General features: G+C 38.6%; 1 protein-coding gene across 1 annotated transcript; it reads right to left on the bottom strand.

Annotated features, from left to right (window-relative positions):
• Positions 1-2391: 2391 nt before the first annotated feature.
• slc26a4 (solute carrier family 26 member 4) lies at positions 2392-9987 on the bottom strand. Its single transcript, XM_030766914.1, has 20 exons — positions 9851-9987; positions 9499-9638; positions 9310-9420; positions 8768-8967; positions 8410-8574; positions 7901-8053; positions 7701-7783; positions 7285-7432; positions 6531-6644; positions 6283-6360; positions 6020-6115; positions 5668-5774; positions 5085-5154; positions 4836-4928; positions 4556-4651; positions 4165-4401; positions 3221-3275; positions 2888-3033; positions 2517-2600; positions 2392-2415 (listed from the first exon to the last, which is right to left on the bottom strand). The coding sequence occupies exons 1-20, from the start codon at positions 9985-9987 to the stop codon at positions 2392-2394; spliced, it is 2337 nt and encodes a 778-aa protein (XP_030622774.1).
• Between the last annotated feature and the right edge of the window lie 11021 nt (positions 9988-21008).

Raw genomic sequence — 21008 nt, 5'->3', positions numbered from 1 at the left:
CGTGAACATTTTACAGCACAAAAAGCACAGTGTTTTCACTGAGACGGTTAGCGCATACTTCTGATAATGTTATATAAGTACTGTGTTTTTGCAAAGGTTCTCTGTAGACTAAGCATAACATTCACTGCTGGAGTAAGCTGTCTATGCACTTTGCTCTAAACCTAACTCTTTATCAGCAAGAACATATAGTTCACTTGAGGTTTGAAAACCACCAAATCATTTTTGGTTCGCTCATGTAGCACTCTCAACCTTTACATACAATTTTTAACTTCTTTTGACATTTTTAATGTTTAATTTCTTGAAAGACAATTATTATTAATAAACTCAGTATTTTTACTGAGCCATCATATATCCAGAATTTTATAGTTCACTAGATATTCTAGTAAACTCTACAGTAAATTGTTAACAGTAATTGCTGAATTAGTAAATTCTTAATATAAATAAAGTTGTCTATTTATGATGTGATAACTGTCCATTCTTATGTTACAATGAATATGCACTGGAAGTGAATTAAGTTTCTTGCATTTTTATTGAATATAACACAGCACAAAGTATATGTCATGTGAAACTGTTTCTTTGGCTCCTGTAAGATTTTTGTTGTCTTGCTTTCTTAATGATGTTGAAAACCCACAAAACAGAGTATATTATTTTTAAAATTCTCTCATATTAGACATTTAATATGATGTAATGTTGTAAAAACGCCATGCCAGTTGGGTAGTGTTGTCAACTATTCTTGCTGGGCATGTGTGTTGCAGACTGGACTTCCAGACTATCGTACTTGTACCAAAATCGGGCAGCGATAACACCCATGCATGTCAAGAGCTGGGGTTCAAAATGAACAAATTGTTCGAAATGATCAACGGCTCAGCATCAGAATGATTGCAGAAATGGTCTCCATCGATAGACTGTTATTAAACTTTCATTATTACTGTTATTAAAACTGTTATTAAACAATCATTAAACTTGAATTTCAGCATTAGTCTCATTTTTTAATAGTCACACCTCGTACTTATGGTAATATAAACTATATTTCAAGTCACAGATAAATGAAGTCATTACAATCATTTGTCCAGAGCTGCTCACATCTCAAATTTTTTGTCAGTGCAAGTCATGGAGTACATCAAGGTTAAAGTATATATTTTTAATAAACATAAAATATAAATGTTATTTTTAATGTTATTATTCCAGATTAATCTATAAAATCTGATTTGATTTTAGGAAAATTGTCAGAATCTTTCCCAAGTTAATGTAATTACTGAAGAAAGAAATCATAGTTAAATGCACGAACAGAGTTATAAACATTACATAACACATATAAATTTTACTATGACCATATACAAAAATAATGTCCTCTGCACAAATGCAATCTCTTCAACATGTTGACTTAAAAAAAAATCTTGAAAACTATGCTTGTATACATAGGTTACTTTATGCTGAAAGTATATGACTCTGCACCAACACGGTAAATGTAGTTCAGTTTGGTCTCCCAGCTTGTTTAATGTTTCATTTGGATTATGATGCAGTGTGAATCTGCTTGTACATTATGATCTTGTGACCCTGCATCTGGATTGTGGTTGTGGATAAAAGTCATTAAAATAACACTGCTCGCAGTCAGATCAACTTTAACTTAATAAGTTCAGTGTGACACTGTTGTCCAACCCTTATGTAACAGTACTGCTCCATTTCCACATAGTTCAAGGCATAAAGTGTAGCTTGAAATGAATTATTAGACGATTTGACATAAGTTTTTTATGTTTGGGAGATAGCAGCAGGAGGACACAGCCAAAAAAAGTGCAATATTTCTTGTGCATTTGGAAGAGCTGCTACGACCAGTGTACTATAGATGTGGCATTTCAGAGTTCAGATGAGGGCTTTAACTGCCCCTGCCAGTTCCTCACTTGACAAGAGAGGAAAAGCACTGTTTATGTTCAGATCCACTGCTGTTCTGCAGATGAGCTGTGCTCTCCAAGAGTTGAATGTGTCCTGGTTTATTGTGTTTTTGTTTGCTTTTTTTCTGAGGACACTGTAGTTAAAACAAAGCTTTGCGGTTACTCATTAGGGAAAAATGACAGTAGTAATGGCTACATGACAAAAACCTAAAAATATCATTAGTCAGCCCCAGTCCATTTTTGTTGATTCTGGACATTCAAAGGTAAATCTTCAAATGTTAAGTCATGATTTCCAAGAGGAAAATACTGGTTCAGCACTGTCTGAGATGTTACAGCTCGAACCAGCGGCAGAGAAACTCCTTGTTCCTGAAAGTCCTGAAACATATCCATTCAGCTAGATGTATTCCAAAATGTACTCATGTCCAGTCTGATTAGCAAAGCCTCTTTTCTTCTTATTTTCTCTTGAGCTCAACCAATCAGAGATGGTGTTGTGGCATTAGCGTTAGTTGGAAAGTCCATGAATAGCCTGAAAAGAAAAAGAAAACCCGGAAAAATCATCTGTGAATAGCTTGTTAAATTGATCCACCAATGGAATTTGATGAAAATTGTTTATTATCAATCGTTTACTCGATGTTGGTTATCATATGTCTCAATCAGATCCTCTTCCTCAGTGAAAGGTGGTGGATCTTTGTTGCTCTGCATCTGAGAAATATTAATGGGAAGAAATGTGGTTTCAGTTGTTTAGATATACATACTGGAGCCTATAACAAATGGTCAAGCCCATATTATAATTAAAGCAGTTCTTTTGAAAATGTAGGTTTATTCATAAGTTGGTATGCTCAGTGAACAAATGTGGAATTTTGTAAAATCGTGGACAGTTGCTTTAAGTCTGTATGGTTCATTCTGGGTTGTCCACAATTAGGTCTCTATAAACCAGATGTGGCTGTGTCCTCCATGGACAATTGCTTTGATGAACACTGCTGTGTTATTCATCCTACCTTGCTTTCTATGGTATCATGTACATTTCTGCTGGCGGCCTCCAGTCTTATGAATAAGATAGCGTCATGAATGGAGAGAAAGAGGAGGTCTCTAGTCACAACATCATCAAAGAAAGATAAAGCCTCCATTCTTCTGACAATGTTATCTGTAAAGTAAAGCGCATTTCACATTCATATAGATATTTGTACTGTTGGGACAATGCAGAAACTATGCTATAACACTGAACAGATGATAATTCACATATATTGTCAAAAATGACCTGAGTAATATTAGTTTTCTCTGAAATACACAAAACAGTATAACGCAAAACATGAGTATTTTTAAAAGTGTACCATCACATCCTGCTAGATAGACACTGACTCCAATGCGTAAGAATTCCTTAATGACCTGTGGAGAACGGATGGAAATGATTAATGTTGTTGGCTAGTCATTGATTTCCATTGGACTGACCCTTGTTAACATTAAGTACACAAAACCAGAAAGGAATGACATTCCTGTGTTGTATTAATCACCCTACGAACAATGTGTAATTGTGTGTTCCATACTACCCCCAGTTTAAACACACTGTAAAAGTTTTTACAGTAACTTACTCCAAGTAGAATGGGCAATAAAGTACAGTGAACTTTATAGAACATAACTGTAAATTATATAAACAATAAATTACTGTAATTGAATCACAATACATATTTAACAGTCTCGTATGCAAATTCAATGTTTTTTTTTAAGGCAAATTAATCTTTGACAGTATCCTACTTACACTAGTCGTTACAATACTTTAAATTTACAGCACATAGGGGTTCACACTAAGCTTCCTAAATCAGGCAGCCGCTGATCTGGTGACCAGTCAGTAGGAGCTGCAACAGGGAGATGAGCCTCTGCTGACTTCTCACCACCTACTGTCTTTGTGTAGGAGCACTGCAACCAGGCATCAAACCCAGTGCACCACCCAAACACCCTCTGAGCCACTATCACTGTGACATACAAATTTTACCAGTCTTCCACCAAAAAACATTTGTTTTTATATATATTTGACATCCCAGAATGTAATACATGCTCTAGTATTTTACTGTAAACAGACAGTCACTACACAGTCTCCCACAATGCATTGTATTTCACAGTAAAACTCAGTAAAACAGCAAAACAGCAATTTACTTGCTATGAAATTACTGTTGAAATTTGCTATTTCAATTTTTAGATTACACTCTAAAGCAATGTAATTTTTCTTGCTGCAGACACAGAATATTTTGTAGTTTTTGTGTGGGGTACTGAAACTCACAAGTTTTAAGGACTTCACAGCCACAACATCAACAAAGGAGACAGCAGAGAAGTCCAACACCAGGCTGTGGATGTTAACTTTTGGAACTGACACTTTAACCGGCAACTCCAAAGTCCAATCCACTCGAATATCTGTCTCTGAGTTGGGCTGACCACTGTTCTTGACCTGCCCAGGGTCCTGCTCACTCTCATAGGCCTCATTATCCACACCTAGTGAGACCACAGACACCACCCCCTCCTGTAAGTGAGGTCAGAAGGAAAGAGACATTCTGCAGTAACTCCTGTCAGAGACTACTGAGGAAAAGCAAGGTGAAGTTCAATAGGATATTACATAGAAAGATATAGCAAAAGATTGAAGGGCTATGAAGTTTTCATATTAAACCATACTAAACCTCTTTTGCCTGCAGTTTCCCTTTTTTAATCAGTCTATGGATCTTCTTCAGTGCTTTGTTCCTCTTCTTAAACACTCGAACCGAATCAAACCCAACCTGTTATTTATTAAAAAGGTGACCAAAAGCTTTTAAGCTGTAAAACAATTTAGTCTGTCGAAACCTCATATCATGCAGCATTCGCATGAGAAATTGCTCTTTAGGTGTGTCACTATGAGCTTATAAAAGATTCTAGGAACCTGTTTCTAGGAATGTCAGTGGTTCAAGAGCAAAGGCAACTCACTGAATCTCTCAATCTTTCTTTGAAGTAGTCAATGTTGGCAAAGTATATTGGCGAGCTGCACTTGAAAATCTTTACTCCCGGAATTTCCTCGACCTGTGAGAGAAACACCATTTCTTCACAATCATTTTTTGACACATTAAAAGACCTTCCTGGCATCTAAATTTACTTTCTAAAGAGAATGTAGAATGCAGGAAGGGAAATAAATTGTGTGGAGACACAATTTGCTTAAAAGTTAGAAAATTCTCTTACAGTTTTGTAATCCTTTACATTCCTGTAGATGTCAGTGGCAGGGATGTTTCCCAGTGTAGAACAGGCAGGGCTAGATTTTGGGAGGAATAAAATATTTCTTGATCATCCTTTGGCTGTTTTAATATTTTACCTATCTGAACAAATGAGATGTGATTTTTTTTTTACATAAATGTACATGTGCCTTGGCGCTACATTTCAATGTCATGCAAAGTGCTATTGTTAAATGACTGAAAACATAACATTTTAATAATTAACCTTTCTCTAATTGACCTTGCCATGATTGTAATAACCGTTGTAATGATGCTAAATGGACTGTAACTGACCCCAGACAAAGCCCTGTTGTAGTTCAGGTTTATCTAAGACATCATAAACAGATATGACTAAACTACATATCTTGTAATCTCATGCTATCTTACTTAAAAAGGTCAATCAATATGCTAATGACTTTAAATAATTTTATTGTCTTTTATTGTATGGAATAATGTTGGCAATGGTTTCCAAACTGTCCTTGGTGCATTTCATGCCATTTTACATCAGCTAATTATTACATTATGTGCCGAGGTCCATCTTCAGTATTACTCACAACTGCGTCCTGACCACCACAGTACCCATCTCAAACACCAGACCAGCCAGTAAACCGACATCAAGTCCTAGAATGATGGACAGCACACAGGTGGCCACCCAGACATACTGTTGAACAATATAACATAAATCAACACTCTTCTCTTATATACACCAAACATTTATCAGCCATGGCTCATATGCATTGCCATGTGTTTTGCTTTTGGCCCATCATTACGGGCATGTAAGTTTACGAATGCACGTTTGATGCAATGTAATATGAAAATATTATATGTGTTTGATTTATTGTTTTATACCACTTTGCCCATTCTTATATTCCAACTGTTATCAGACCATCTTTTTGAGGCACTTACACAGTCGACTCTGTTCTGTCTCCAGAGCACTGGTACATCAGTCACCTGCATAAACATTCCTTTCAGGTTAGCAATGACGATGGCAGCCAGCACAGACTACAGGACAGAAAGAGAAAGGCTCAGTATTATGCTCTTACACTGTCACATTGCAGTCTTTTTCCTGTTAAGAGAGCATTCATAGCCAAATGCCAAATGTCCAGAGTTATGTCGCTGTTTCATGGTGTACAATGTTAAGTTTTTCTTTACTCTGCCCCCTCACATACCTTCTGTAGTGGCTGTAACAGGTGCCCAACAGCCAAGATCACTATCATCACTATGAAGGCTGAGATTATTCCAGCCACCTGTAACAGCACAAACAAGTATTTCACATTTTACTAGTCAATATCTCAAACAAGTACATGACTGTGTGTGTGTGTGTGTGTGTGTGTGCGTGCGTGTGCGCAGGTGTGTGTGTGTGTATGTGTGTGTGTGTGTGGTATGTGTGTGCTTATTTGTTTGTTTGTATGTATACCTGAGTCTTTCCTCCTGTGCTTTCCTGCACTGCAGTGCGAGACAGTGCTGTGCTGGCAATAAAGCTGGAGAAACAGCCACAGAATATATTGCTGATACCAAATGCTATGAGCTCCTGTTTGAAAACGGAAAAAAGACTCACGATATCAGACCTCATTAAAAAATAGTGTGTGAATACAGCATAATTACACATCACTGCAGTCTGCAGGGCTTCATTAACATTAACCAGTGTCTTGCTAATCAGTTTGGACTGACTTAAACAGTGACAGTGTGCTGTATTATTCAGATTTATACATCAGCATCACTCAGTCTGGCAGTTTGGAACAGACAGCAGTAAAGCATGGCCAACCACAAATATCCTTCTCTTGCTAAAAATGAGACCTAGATGAGGTTACCTTCCTGCTTACAAGGTCAGTAAACTTGTTCCCTTCTTTTACAGAAATATCTCCTTCCTTGGGGGGGTTCCTACCAGAACAAATCAGGAAATATTTTTCCCCTCTACACTCAACACTAACTCTCCATGTCTCTCACTTTTTTCTCTGTCTAACACAGGCATAAACATGCATATATTCACGCATTCACACACATACAGCTTCACTCTTAATTAAACATGCAAACATATCATGATGGAGTCAACTTTCTCGGTATATTGCATGCTTTTTTCCCGTGTTTTACATTACCTGTTTTTTTTTTATCTACTCCTACACATGCACACATGAATATGTGAATGCATATACTTGTAAGCATACACATACCTGATTGCCATCTATGACATAGTCATATTTCGCTGCATAGACTTTAGCTACTGAAACTGCCACTGCATAGCCCACCACTGCTGTGGAAAAACTAGAGCTCACGATGGTTCCATAGAGTTCTGTGTTTGGTGGTCGAACTGGAGTGAACCTGTTGAACGCACACACACACACACACACGCACCAGTCATATATGAGCAATGTACACACATAAAAAGGTTTTGAATCCTGTTCTTACATTTTCAGTCCTTGCTTTGATAGCTCATTTCTCAAGCTAATTTTCCCTTTTCAGGAAATAATATATTTATTTCAGTTGTAGCTTTGCACTGGATGTATCTGTTTCTGTTATTATTGGACCAGTTTTTTAAACCGTTTGTTCATGTTATTGTTCTGATGGTTGTCACAGGAAGTGCTCTCACCCCCTCGGGATGTTGCGGACAATACTGGCGCCATAGCGGGAATCCAGGTTTGCACCATAGGAGATCCCTGTAGCAATCACTGTCTAGAAGAGAGCGAAAGAGTGAGAGCTTCTGACCTTTGAAACAGTCCTTTTCAGTAAAATCTCACAAAGAGGGTTGCTTGAATGATAATATAATCAAGAATCAATAGTTCTCCTTACCACAATTACTTCGATGGGTATTGGAATAGGAATCTTGTGCTGGTATTTTGCATTAATTTCCTTCACAACCATCACTATGAGAATGGTCAGCAAACCAGCAACTAGGTCAGCCACATTGGTTTGTCTAATGTTTTGAAATATATCTCTTAGCGTCTACAGAGAAACAACACAGATTAAGTTTATGGTTAATTCATCAATGACCTAACAATTCCATTCTAAATATCTGAAATTATCACTGATAGTGATCACATTTTATTTACATGTTAAGGAGATCTCAAGAGCACTCTGTTTTGCAGTCATTTATTCCAGATGTTTCATCACTAATGTGAAATATTGTTCATCAAAGAATGTCTTCAGAGGGAAACGAATACACAGAAAAAGTGTTGTTTTATCAGTATGATGGGTACTTTTTGAGAGCATGTGTGAAAATGTTAAGTTGCATAAGGATGTCGATGAGCATGTTAAACAGTTAAGATATGACCTTGGTGTTTGTGTGATATTTTGCTCACATAAAGAAGAGAAAAAAGCCCATTGTAGTTGTTGGTTGGCACAGAGAGGACGATCTTGATCTGAGAGACAAACACGTGGAATGCTGCTGCTGTGGTGAATCCTCCCACCAGTGGATCTGACAGGTACCGCACCAGAAAGCCCACACGCAACGCACCCATGGCCAGCTGAGGAACAGGCAGTTGAAAAATCACATCCTTATATATTACACTGCAATAATAAATTGATATGGTAGAAATTTGATTGCTGTAGTGACAAACTAGGGTGCAACAAGGAAACTAGTCTTAAACTTCTGAATTTCTGGCGTAGTTGTAAATTTGTTTGTTTGTTTGTTTGTTTTGGCCAGGGCTTGAACCTTACCTGAAACACTCCAATCAGAACAGTCATAGTAGAGCACACCATAATCCTGTATTCCTCCCTGGCTTTCACATCCACTATGAAACCATCGTGAGATGATCCATTCCCAGTAGTGCTGCCATTTACAGGACGTAGAAAATTTTCATCTGGAGCAAGTGTCAGGACCACTGAGCCCACCATCAGACAGGTTACAGGAAATGGACCTAGAGAAGGGGAGCAGTCAGGTTCCCTGTCTGTCCTGATTATTCCAGTTCTCACACCCAATAAACAGTGTTTGTTGCATCTTTTTAATGTTTTTTGAGTGTTAGAGCATTTTTCAAACAAAATCAGTCATTTTGTCCAGTCAGCTTCTGTTTCAGCCTGTGTGTTTATTGTTTTGAAAATGTGATGTCAGAGTGGACAAATGTGTTTAAGCAATCGAGAAAAACCGTGATCACATTACTTTTGTACCGATATGCCCACAACTCAAATCCACAGCCCTGCAAATGCCAGGATGGTGCTGAGCCACGTTGTGACTGATGAAGGACCAAAAGATGTGCCCTTACCTACAGAGATGTGCCTGGAGGTGCCAAGCAAAAAGTAGGTGAGAATGGGGAAGAAAGCAGAGTACAGTCCATATACTGGAGCAACAGATACCAGCAGCGCAAACGCCAGACCTACAGGACAAAACCAAAGATGTAGTCAAGAAATAAGTTGCAAACCAATAAGATCTTCCAGGGTGAAGTAGTGCCCACCTTGTAAGCTGCACACCAGTCCAGTGCTGACTCCAGAGATGATGTCACTAGGCAACCACAGCTTGACCGGGTATTTTGGGAGCCATTCCAGGATAGGGAAGAGACCTTTAACCACCTGTAAGGCCCTCCTACCTGAGCATCTGCAATGATGTGCTTATGCATTATTTACAAATGTGTGTGTGTGTGTGTATGTGTGTGTGTGTGTGTGTTTGTGTTTGTGTGTGTGTGTCTGTGTGCGTGTGTGAGTGTATTTACCCACAGTTCTTGCATAATGATATTTGACTAGCTGACCTATTTCAATGAACTTTTTAGAGTGTGTTTCAGAGGTTTATGAGAATACTGTGTGACTCACTCAAAATTCGTGCTGAGCCTTTGTCTCAGGCTCTTGGTCTCTCGGACTTGTCTCTCATTGTCCTCCTCAAAGTTATGGTTGGAGTATATTGGTCGTGAGATGCAGTACTGTTTCTCCAAAGGATGAGTACTCATCATGCAACCTACTGGGAAACATAACCTCAGTCTTATTCCTTAGCCAAATGTCATTTCTCAGTCTGGTATTTTTTATCTGTAGATTCCTAACTCCCCGTCAAAAATGAAAACTAACTCGCCATCTCCAGTTCACTTGATCCTATGTGTCAGAAAGCTCTGTAAACTCTCTGTGATGTAGAAACAATGAAACAATCTAATCTCTTAATTTCAAAACCACAAGGCAACAACAATGGATGTTATACATGTAGCAACAGACATATGCCCCAATGCGGAATATGTGACATTGCTAAACCAATTCTCTCTCTCTCTCTCTCTCTCTCTCTCTCTCTCTCTTTGTGTGTGTGTTTCTCTGTAATGGTCAAGGACAGTGAAAGTGCGAAAAGAGGAAGAAGCCAAGTGCTACTGCTCAAACATCCATCTAATCAGGCACCCAACAAGAAAAGCTTTACTGACACCCCCCACACACATACTTGCCATGTTAATTTTTCTGTTTAGCAAACAACTTGTATTAACATATATTAACATGTTTTAAACCTTTATACTTTCATAGCGCAAAATGTATTAACATTAATAAACCTTTATAATTTCATATTGCCTAAACAGTGGGATGACACAAGGTACTCTAACCACCTCCTTTTCAGAGCTGTTTCCAAAAGTCCTTTGTGTTTTAGACACAACACAGAGTTAAAACCATTACTCCCACAAATGGCTGTGTGCCTGGTAAATTCTCTGCTAGTGAGTTTTTATTTTGATATAGCATTGTTGTATTTGTGTTTCTTGTTTAAGAATTTCCCATACAAGCAATCGTAACCTTGACAGACTGTGATTATTTAGTAATAACCTCTCCATTGGTTAGAGTAGTATGCACCATTTCAAAATCTAGATTTAAGGAAAAAAATCATGAATAGTCTCATGAAACTTACCAGACAGTTCTGATGTTTGCAATCTTCAGTGTATCTTGTCTTCTCTCTCTCTCTCTCTCTCTCTCTCTCTCTCTCTGTCTCTGTCTCTCTCTCTCTCTCTCTCTCTCTCTCTCTCTCTCTCTCTCTCTCTCTCTTTCTTTCTCTTTCTCCCTCTGCTTCTTTCTCTGTCTGAGTGGGACCTGCATCCCTCTCTTTTGCATTTATAAGCAGAGTAGGGATGTGGGAGGTGTATTAGGATTGTGTAGCTGGAGGAAGCAGAGGAGAATGACATCAGAGGTCCTCAGAGTGGACACTGCCAAAGGTGGCTACTCCACAGCAATATGTGTCTCAGATTTGTGTGTGTGTGTGTGTGTGTGTGTGTGTGTGTGTGTACAGGACCTGCACTCAGTATGATGTTACTGTTTCTCCTGAACAGAATGTCCAGCATAAAAACTCTTTGATACAGTGTGTGAAAAAAATTGGATGATAAGAAGACTGCTCCCTATTCTGTACAAATAAGTTTCAAAGTCCAAGCCAACCATTTCTCTAAAAAAACAAACAAAAAAAACAACCCCAAAACCCAAATGGGCTATAATCTGAACCTTACTTTTGACTGAGTAATACTGATGACTTCAATAAATGATTTTCCTCAATCAGTATTTGAGTGGTGCCATCCTTCACTGAGTTGAGAAGGGCTGTTGAGAGCCTAAATCTGAGACTTGCCTCCATGGTGAAACTTCTATTCATCTTTCTCTGTTTCACTGAGAGCTCTTTACAAAGAGTGTCCAACTAGGTCAGATGCCCAAAACGTAACAGTGTGTTGTTTGTACTTATGTGTATGTGTTCAGCCAAGTAAGTGCAGAAATTGTGTGTGTGTGTGTGTTTGTGTGTTGTAGGTAAAGCTAGCTTACTGAGGCTTGTGACCTGACTGCACACTCACAGTGTGGGGAACAAAGTCAGTGTGGGGCGCAAAATGGTGTTCCCCACTTAGTTAACAAAGTTTTTCTAAAGTATATTGTTGCTATTGGTAAACCTAAAAGTGCCAGTTAGGGTTAGGGATAGGTTAGTATTCTTTAGTTACAGGAAAGTGGGAGTCAGTGGGAGTTCTCTACTTAGATATGAAAACAAATTTTTTTGTGCGTTTGGGTGTGTGTGTGTTGACGTGTGTGGTTGTGTCTGTGAGTTCGTTGGTTTACCGTCACATAATATGGCATGAGGGTGGTCTGTGTTAGCTTGTGTGATTAGACATGAGGTTGTAAAGATGCCTTTGAGAATTTTGGATCAAATGAAGTGTGCTATTTTAAGATGTCTATGTATTTATCATCATTGCAATACACAGAAAATGAAATACACAGAAACACAAGAGTTTATTTAAAACATTAATCATAACTATATACAAAACAATCATGAATCATGACAAGTCTTTCTAAGTAATAGCAGGTTATTTCAAAACTCAACTGTTCAGTCACTCTGTTTAGTCAAACATACTGATTACAATGTGAAGTCAGTTCAACCTCCTCATCTACTCATACATGTACATATGCCCATCAGCACCCTCTATAGACCCTGCTGCTCCCCATTCTTCTTCTTCTTCTTCTTCTTCTTCTTCTTCTTCTTCTTCTTCTTCTCTTCTCATTTGTTTATTCAGAGGTATTCTGTTTGATAGCATTTCAACTTTGCCTCCCTCTTGTGGACTTTGGAAATGCTGGTTTGAGGTTCATTCGTTACTCATCTGAAGGGCATCCAGCCTTGAGATCAGGCCACATGGGGCAAGAGGGAGTTGTTATCCCCCCCCCCAAAATTGTGCGAGGACACTCAGGTTAAATACTGGTTACATCACTGCTGTGAAATAAATGTATTATTTGATTCTGAGACAGTAGTCTTGTGTTGTTATTTAGCCTTTCAGAAGCTATTGCATGGTTAAATCGATGAATTTCATTAAACCTACCACCAGACCAATTTTAGGTGGTGACTTAAATTTAGGGAATTGTTCGCATGTCAAAATGCCACTATACTGCCACCTGTAGGATGAGACAAATGCAGAAATAGGCATAGTACGATGATAACCTACTGTTTTACTATCTATTACTATCTAGAAAGATCCCTCTCGGCATTTTTAACTGCCCCATTAGTCACTTCATCCTGGCGCCGGGCCTGGATCAGGCCAATTCAGTTAGTGGCCTGCAGGCCAATATTTGACCCGTAAGCAATATCCAGTGGCCCAGAGGTGATCCCAGTCAAATTCAAATTATACTGTAGTAAGCTGTCAGCAGTTAGCAAGTAATTTGATTGGATAAGAGGCATTGAGTGAGTGCTGATATACAAAGTAGGCTACACGGTACATTTATGATATATCACTCTACTCTACAGCACAGCCAGCCACACAATGTTGATTAAATGAATAATGTAAATATGTGGAGTCATGTGGGATCGCCGAGCAAGATGGCCCCTCATTAGTAATTGTCCTAAGCCCCACAGACTAAGTGCTCATATTTTTGTTATTTTCTCCACACTTTTTCCTAACTTTTATGTATCTAATCCTGTTACTAACCTTTCAACTGATTGAGGCGATTAGTCTTAGCGGTAGCGTGCCTACAACCTTGAAATATTTCAAAAATACAAACGTGACATCAGGAGGGACTACTACAATGGACTCCTCTACTAGCCCAAAACAATAACCTACTCAGGATGTCTGTCTCATTGGGCTTTGAAAATGAGGGAGATTTTCCGGCATCCTGCCTCAGGCCTTCCCACCAGACTTACCCCTTACATTTCGACAAGGGTGCGCATTGTGAACCTTGAAATCACCACCAGGCAACCACTTGCTTTAAAATATCAACAAGGATTGGATTAACTAGTTCCTCCATTAACTAAGTGATTACAGTTAGGTGGTGAGTCAGATACCTGGTTGAAGGTGAAATGCTGTGAACAACCCCTGCAGTATATAAATGAAAACACAAAAGGGCATACAAATTCAGTGCTTCGAAGTTTAATACCACTGGGTGGGAGAGAAAGGATGAGTGAGAGAATGGACAGGGGAGAGAGAGGCTACTTTGACACTCCTCTTGGTGAGGAGTGACAAGGGCCCTGTTGTAGGCATAAGTTGCAGAGTTTGCACAAAGCACAAAGCATAGCCATTTTCACCTCAGCTTTGCTGACCTGATCTGCCTCAGAAACATTTTGGCTTATGAGTGACGTCAGACTCAAAGCATGTTTCTGTGGCTCTTGGGTGCACTTATGCTTGCCTTATTTGTCATGTTGGGTCACATTGCTTTTACCACCATGACCTATGCTGAAGTCGATGCGACATAGTTTACAAAAGGCATGGTTTTGACCTACATGGCTCTTAGTTAAATTTGGATAAGCCTCCTCCCATTTAATGAGGTACCTTCATAAACATTTAGCCTTTTTGGCTGGTACCCTCCCATTCCTCTCTTCATCCATCGTCAACTACACCATGCAAAATCTTTGAACACGCTGTTTGGATGACTTCTTCTTGCAACAAGATATCACTGATGCTCTACATACTGCCACCTGTTTTACTGGACGGGGAGTGTAGCAAGGACACATCACTACAGAGACTGATCAGTCCAGTTATGTAGGCATTATGTGTAAATGGCAAACAATGCTTATGTTAAATTAGTGTCCTGGAATATTATTGGTTGTGGGAATCCTGTGAAAAGGAAAAAGGTACTCATATCTGAACCACAAACAAGCTGACATAGCAATTATTCAGGAGGTACATCTAAAGGATGATGAGGTGAAAATATTTTAAAGAGACTGGGTTGGGCAGATTTGTCATAGCTCCTTTTCTAGCAAACAGAATGGGAGTTCTAATTGTGGTGCATAAAAGGTCGAGCTTTTCAGTACTTAAGGAAGTTAAGGACACTAGTGACAGAATTATTTGTGCTGAAGCCATCATAAATGGTATGTAAGTAACATTGTGTAATATAAATGCCCCCAACAAAGAAGATCTGTCCTTTTTTCATGAGGTTAACAGTATATTGGGAAATACACAAGGGCAAATCATTTTGGCAGGAGATTTTAATCAGGTTTTAGATGGGTTCCTTGATAAAAGCAGATATTCAGGGTCCTCAATACCAAAGGATAGAGCCGCCATTCATACGCTAATAGAGGACAATGGTTCGATTCATGCGTGGCGATTAGTTAATCCTAGGAAAAGAGAATATACATTTTACTCCCATTGCCACAAGTCTCACTCAAGAACTGACATTATTTTGATCTCCCAGAGCCTAGCTAATACTGTCATTACTAGCAACATTAATACTATCTCTCTGTCAGATCATGCCTCTGTTGAACCTTGTATAAATATAAATGCAGACAAACTTAGATGAGGCAGATGGACAATGAATACAGCTCTGCTGCAGGATGAGGCATTTGCTAAAGGTCTTGCAGAAGATCTGTTGTAATTTTTTTGAGATCAGTGTGGGCAGCACAGACAGCATGGTGACAGTTTGGGAGGCATCTAAAGCTTACATCAGAGGCAAAATTATCGCACATACTTCTAGGAGAAGAAAGTATTGATAAAATTAAGAAATTCGAAGCAGAATTAAGTGAAATGGAAACATTATTCTGAAAGCCTATTCAAAAATATTTGCAAATGTAAATTTTGAAATTCACAAAATTAACATTAAAAGTCAGAATATGCTCTGGTTGGATTTAAAACAACGTTTTATGAGTTGGGGGCAAAACCTGGCAGGCTTTTAGCCAGACAGCTCAAAAAAGAACAAAGCTCTGCCTGCATAATTCCAGCGATAAGAACAGGGCGCTCTCTTGTGACATCCTCAAAGGGAATTCATCAAATTTTTAAAGAATTCTATGAGAATCTGTATAGATCATCTGGCACTTAAATTGTCATAGCAGCAATTTTTTACTAATATACATCTTCCAAATTTATCTTCTGAACAAGCAGCTTTTCTTGAAGAATCAGTGACACAGGGGGAGGTGAAACATGCCATCTTGGCTATGAAAGCAAGGAAATCACCTGGAACCGGATTCCCTGTCGAGTACTACAAAAATTATATAGATGTACTTATTCCAATACTATCAAATGTATTTCAGGAGGCTTTTCAACCTGGTTCACTCCCACCAACACGTAATGAAGCACTTATTTCACTAATTTCTAAGAAAGGTAGAGACGATACAGACCCTATTTCTGACCAATCAGCCTCATTAATGTCGACAGTAAAATACTGGCTAAAGTATTGGTTCTAAGGCTTGAAACAGTTTTGCCATGCATTGTACATACTGATAAAGTAGGCATTATAAAGGGTAGATCCTCTACTGATAACTTACAAAGGCCTCTACACTTGATGTGGTTAAATTCTTCCAGCACAGTGCCAATGGCTGCCATCTCACTGGATGCTGAAATGGCCTTTGACAAGGTCGAATGGGTTTTTTTTACATGCGGCCCTGTCAAGTTTTGATTTTGGTCCCAGTTTTAGTAAATGGATAAAACTGCCCAACCCAGTCTCTTAATGTACAACAATCCCGAAGCTGCAGTCATGACAAATGGTCTCATTTCCCCATTCTTTAATCTTTCCAGAGGAACATAACAGGAGCACCCCCTCTTCGCTACTTTTATTTACAATTGCCTTGGAGCCTCTGGCGGTAGCCATAAGAGCAAACCCTGCCATTAAAGGAGTGGATGGTGGTGGGAGTCTGCATAAAGCATTATGATGTTCTTCTGTTCTTCTATTATGATATTCTTCTATTGACTAGCGATCCCAAAAATTCCTCACCGTGATTAACGAACACCATTCATAACTACTCAAGGTTATTAGGTTATCAAATCAATTGGAACAAGACTGAAGCAATGTAAATATCAAAACATTGTTACCCACAAGTAATAGCACATATACTAAGTATATACTAAGGTATCAAGCTTAGTCCAGACCTAGATGAGATATTAGCACTGAAATTTGAACCATTCCTTCAAAACATTAAAACAAACCTGGGGGAATGGCGGAAGCTAAACCTGTCCTTATGGAGCAAAGTAAATGTTATTAAAATGATAATAGCCCCTCAGTTTAACTACATATCCATGATGCTGCCACTCAGCACACCTGACCACATATTTAAACAATATGAGCATCTCATCAGAGACTTCCTTTGGGCAGGGAGGAAGCCCAGATTCAAGCTAAGTAAGATGTACACGCCCAAAGATAAAGGAGGGCTTGGCCTACCGGACGTGAGATTATATAGCTTGTCGCTTGAAATGACTAAGATAGCGAACTACTGGTTGGAAATTACATCTGGTTTGGATTGGGTCACTAAAGAGACAAGTTTCATTCATCCTATCAATGTGATATCCCAACATTTGAGTGACACAAAAAAAGAAATCAATGCGATTATTAAGCACTCTAGTGAGGTCTGGGCAAAAGTTCATAAACTGCACAAGATCTTACATTACAAACAGTGGTATGCCTCACTTTGGTTCAATCCAGATGTACAAATAGAGAAGCAGAAAGTGTATTGGAAACGGTGGCTAGACAATGGAATACATACAATCAGTGATCTTTATAAAGATGGTACATTTATTTCATTCTCTGAATTAGTCCAAAAGTACAAATTGCAAGGGAAGGGAGATTTCTGGAGGTATTTACAAATTAGACATTGCATCATTAGTAAGTCTCAGTCAGATGAGGTAGATAATCCAATTGTTAAATATCTTGAAAACCCATTCAACCATAAAGTGTGAACATTCTATAATAAATCAATTTAGTTAATTAGTAGTACATGTGACAATTTTAGGATGATATGCCAGAGAGACCTTGACTATGAAATTGAGAAGGATAATTGCAAACAGATGGCCAATAATGGTAAATATATTAGGGAAACTAGAGGGTAATTTATTCAATATAAAATTCTGCACTGATATTAGTGGACACCATGTAGGCTTTTCAAAATAAGATTAACAAGTATCAGTATGTGCTGAAAATGTAAAAAAGAGATGAGCACTTTTCTGCATCTCATATTGGAATGCTCTATGGTCGAACCATTTTGGCATGAAGTGCGCTACCAGTGCTGACTGAGACAACGAACTGGCAGAGAGCAGATGAAAAGCCGGTGTACAAATGCAGCAGCGTCGATGAGTTGCAGGTGTGCCGGACTGATGAGACAGGGCGCCACGCCCACACGCAACACACACACACAGAAAACAGGGGGAGCACGGGAAACACAAGGGAAAAAATGACTAGAGACATGAAGGTAGTCATGACGGGAAAGCGCTAATGAGTGAAACAGCATCATATGAAGTTATGTTGACTAGGATAGGGGGGAAAGGGCTTGTGGCATTTGGAATTTGGGATTACTTCATGGTTCATTTGATTTCTAACTAGAAGCTTGAATGTAAGACAAAGTCACCCCCCACTCTTCTGTATTATCTAAGTACCTGTCACAGCCTGCACCTCATTTTGGACTTTTAGTTTGATATGTCTTTGTGCTCTTGTTCTGTGTCTGTCTCCGCCCCTCACCTGTTCCTGTTTGTCTCATTATTAACCTCGTTAATTTCAACCAATCCTGTTTTGCCCTGTTTAGTTCTCCTTCTATTTAAGCCGTAGTGTTTGCCTTGTCTTTTGTCTGTCGTTGTTTGTGTATTTAGCACACTGTTACACTGCACCGTTTTGTTATCGGGTTTGTTTCAGTTTGTACTTGTATTTTGATCTTCATTTTAAGTAAAGTCATCCGTTTTGTCACCTTCATCATTGTGTCCTTGCACTTGGGTCCTGCACCACTCCACCAGCGTGACAGTCCCAAAAATCCTGTATGTGTAGTATGTACAGCAATTTTATTTTCCTTTAACCAGGAACAAGTGTGTCTTCACTCATGTGCCATTCCACTGTCTAACTTGTTTTTCTGCATTGTGTGCCACATGAGCAGTTTTGTGCCATGTTTGAAACTTTAAAAAAAAAAAAAAAAAGCAGAAATTACAATAATGTAAATAGGTTGTCAAAACCTTCTGGCCAAGGAATAATATTTTGTTTTGAAGTCTGGCCTATCTGAGTTTGTAGTTGACAAGCCCTACTTTAGAAGGTCCATGCCTTTCATATTATTGATCTGTAACTCAGGCTTTATTCTCAAGGCGCCAGGACAAACAAGATAGACAAGGGACATCAGGGTGCAAGTTAAAAATAGCCTCATAAGAATGATACATGCTGGTTTATCGGCTCATCCGAGCAGATAAGATATGGGTCACTTTAAAAATGATCCAGGCACGACTGATTTCAGATTCTCTTGTTGTACTGATCATAAATAGTTCAACACAAGAAAGATCATGTAAGAACACAAAGCACATTATTGATTTTTCAGCTGATGTAACTTTAACGCTGTATTTTCACAGAGGTAAGATGGTATTTCCCTTATAACTTAGTTAATAATCATAAACCATAAGAACTGCTTGTGATTTACAGCGTGGCTTATTGTGCCATCACAGTAAACGTCCTCTGGTCTGATTTATGGCATCACTTATCTGTCCAGTTGGACAGGACATGGAGTTTCCTCAGAAATGTCAGCATGCCCAGTAGAAGGTGTTAGCAATATTAACTGCTTTATAGTTTATCAAACAGAGCACCAAAACCAAAACACACCAGTGTTTTGTTTGTACTTTGTGCCTGTCAACTGAGTGCAGGAATTGTGTTTTTGCATGCGCACATGGCGTGTGTGTATGTGTGCATATGTACTTTTTTTTGACAACTTATGAGGACATTTCACTGAAAGACCATGATTCTACTGGGGATGCCTTGCAAAATCATAGTCCCAATTTGTAAAAAATACTGCAGAACTGCTTTTTCAAGAAAAGTTATTGTTATTGGTAAAACTAAAAATGTGAAAGTTTTTTTTTTTTTGATTAGCGTTAGAGTCCAGGTTAAGGTTAGTTTGTTGTTTTTTTACACCTGTTGTAACGGAAATCAGTGGAGGGTTTCCAGAGTCTAGCGTACAAGGTCTGTATGTGTGTCTGTGTGAGTGTGTGCGTTTTCCTCCTGATAATACGCCATGAGGGTGGTCTGTATTAGCTTGCCTGATTAAACAGGAGGTTGTGAGGATGCATTTGAAAATTATCAAAATTTATCAAATAAAATGTGCTATGTTCAGATGTTTACATTTTTCACATTATTGCAATGCACAGAATATGAAATACACAGAAACACAAGAGTTTATTTAAAACATTAATCATAACTATATACAAAACAATTATGAATCATGACAAGTCTTTCTAAGTAATAGCAGGTTATTTTAAAACTCAAACTGTTCAGTCACTCTGTTTAGTCAAACATACTGATTACAATGTGAAGTCAGTTCAACCTCCTCATCTACTCATACATGCACATATGCCCATCAGCACCCTCTATAGACCCTGCTGCTCCCCATTCTTCTTCTTCTTCTTCTTCTTCTTCTTCTTCTTCTTCCTCTTCTTCCTCTCCTCCTCCCCCTCCTCCTCCTCCTTCTTCTTCTTCTTCTTCTTCTTCTTCCTCTTTTTCTTCTCCTCCTCCTCCTCCTCCTCCTCCCCCTCCTCCTCCTTCTTCTTCTTCTTCTTCTTCTTCATCTTCTTCTTCTTTGTTCTTCTTCTTCTTCCTGTTGTTGTTGCTGTTGTTTATTCAAAAGTATTCGTTTGATGGCCTTACATTTAAACTTTGGCTCCCTCTTCTGGACTTTGGAAATACTACTTTGAGGTTCATTCCTACTTGTCTGAAGGAGATTCAGCCTTTAAAAAGTCCTTATCCTTCATGTCATTAACGTGTAATTCAGCCTTTATTCTCAAGGTGCCAGTGTAAGCTCTAATACAGTCTTAACAATAAGTTAATGATTAGCACAAGTGAATCTTTATTGGGATGCAATTTTCTAAAACCCTCCAGAAAAATAGGTAATTAGAAGGTACATGGACAATCCACATTACTACAGCTGACTTAAAATGGTGCAAAAACACAAGAGACAGAGATAATTCCGGAATGGTTTATCACAGACACAGTAGTTTAACAGTCTACACGCTGACTTCTTAGTATGGGAGGATAACACTGCCAATCAAAGAATTCTAAAAGAGCCCTTTATTTCATAACTTCATAATTTCATAACTTCATAACAGATGAATCACTATTTGATTCT

The sequence above is a fragment of the Chanos chanos genome, chromosome 1, assembly GCF_902362185.1.
Source record: "Chanos chanos chromosome 1, fChaCha1.1, whole genome shotgun sequence".
In the NCBI taxonomy this organism is placed as follows: Eukaryota; Metazoa; Chordata; class Actinopteri; order Gonorynchiformes; family Chanidae; genus Chanos; species Chanos chanos.
This window is presented reverse-complemented; position numbering and strand designations above follow the sequence as displayed.

Bases quoted from the DNA above. Each gene is read 5' to 3' on its own strand.
- slc26a4 (XM_030766914.1), bottom strand. From the start codon at position 9,987: ATGATGAGTACTCATCCTTTGGAGAAACAGTACTGCATCTCACGACCA. The intron at 3,034-3,220 runs GTACACTTTTAA...TTTACTTTACAG, and splicing joins CTATCTAGCAGGATGTGATG to ATAACATTGTCAGAAGAATG. The intron at 2,416-2,516 runs GTAAACGATTGA...TTTTCTTTTCAG, and splicing joins CATATGATAACCAACATCGA to GCTATTCATGGACTTTCCAA.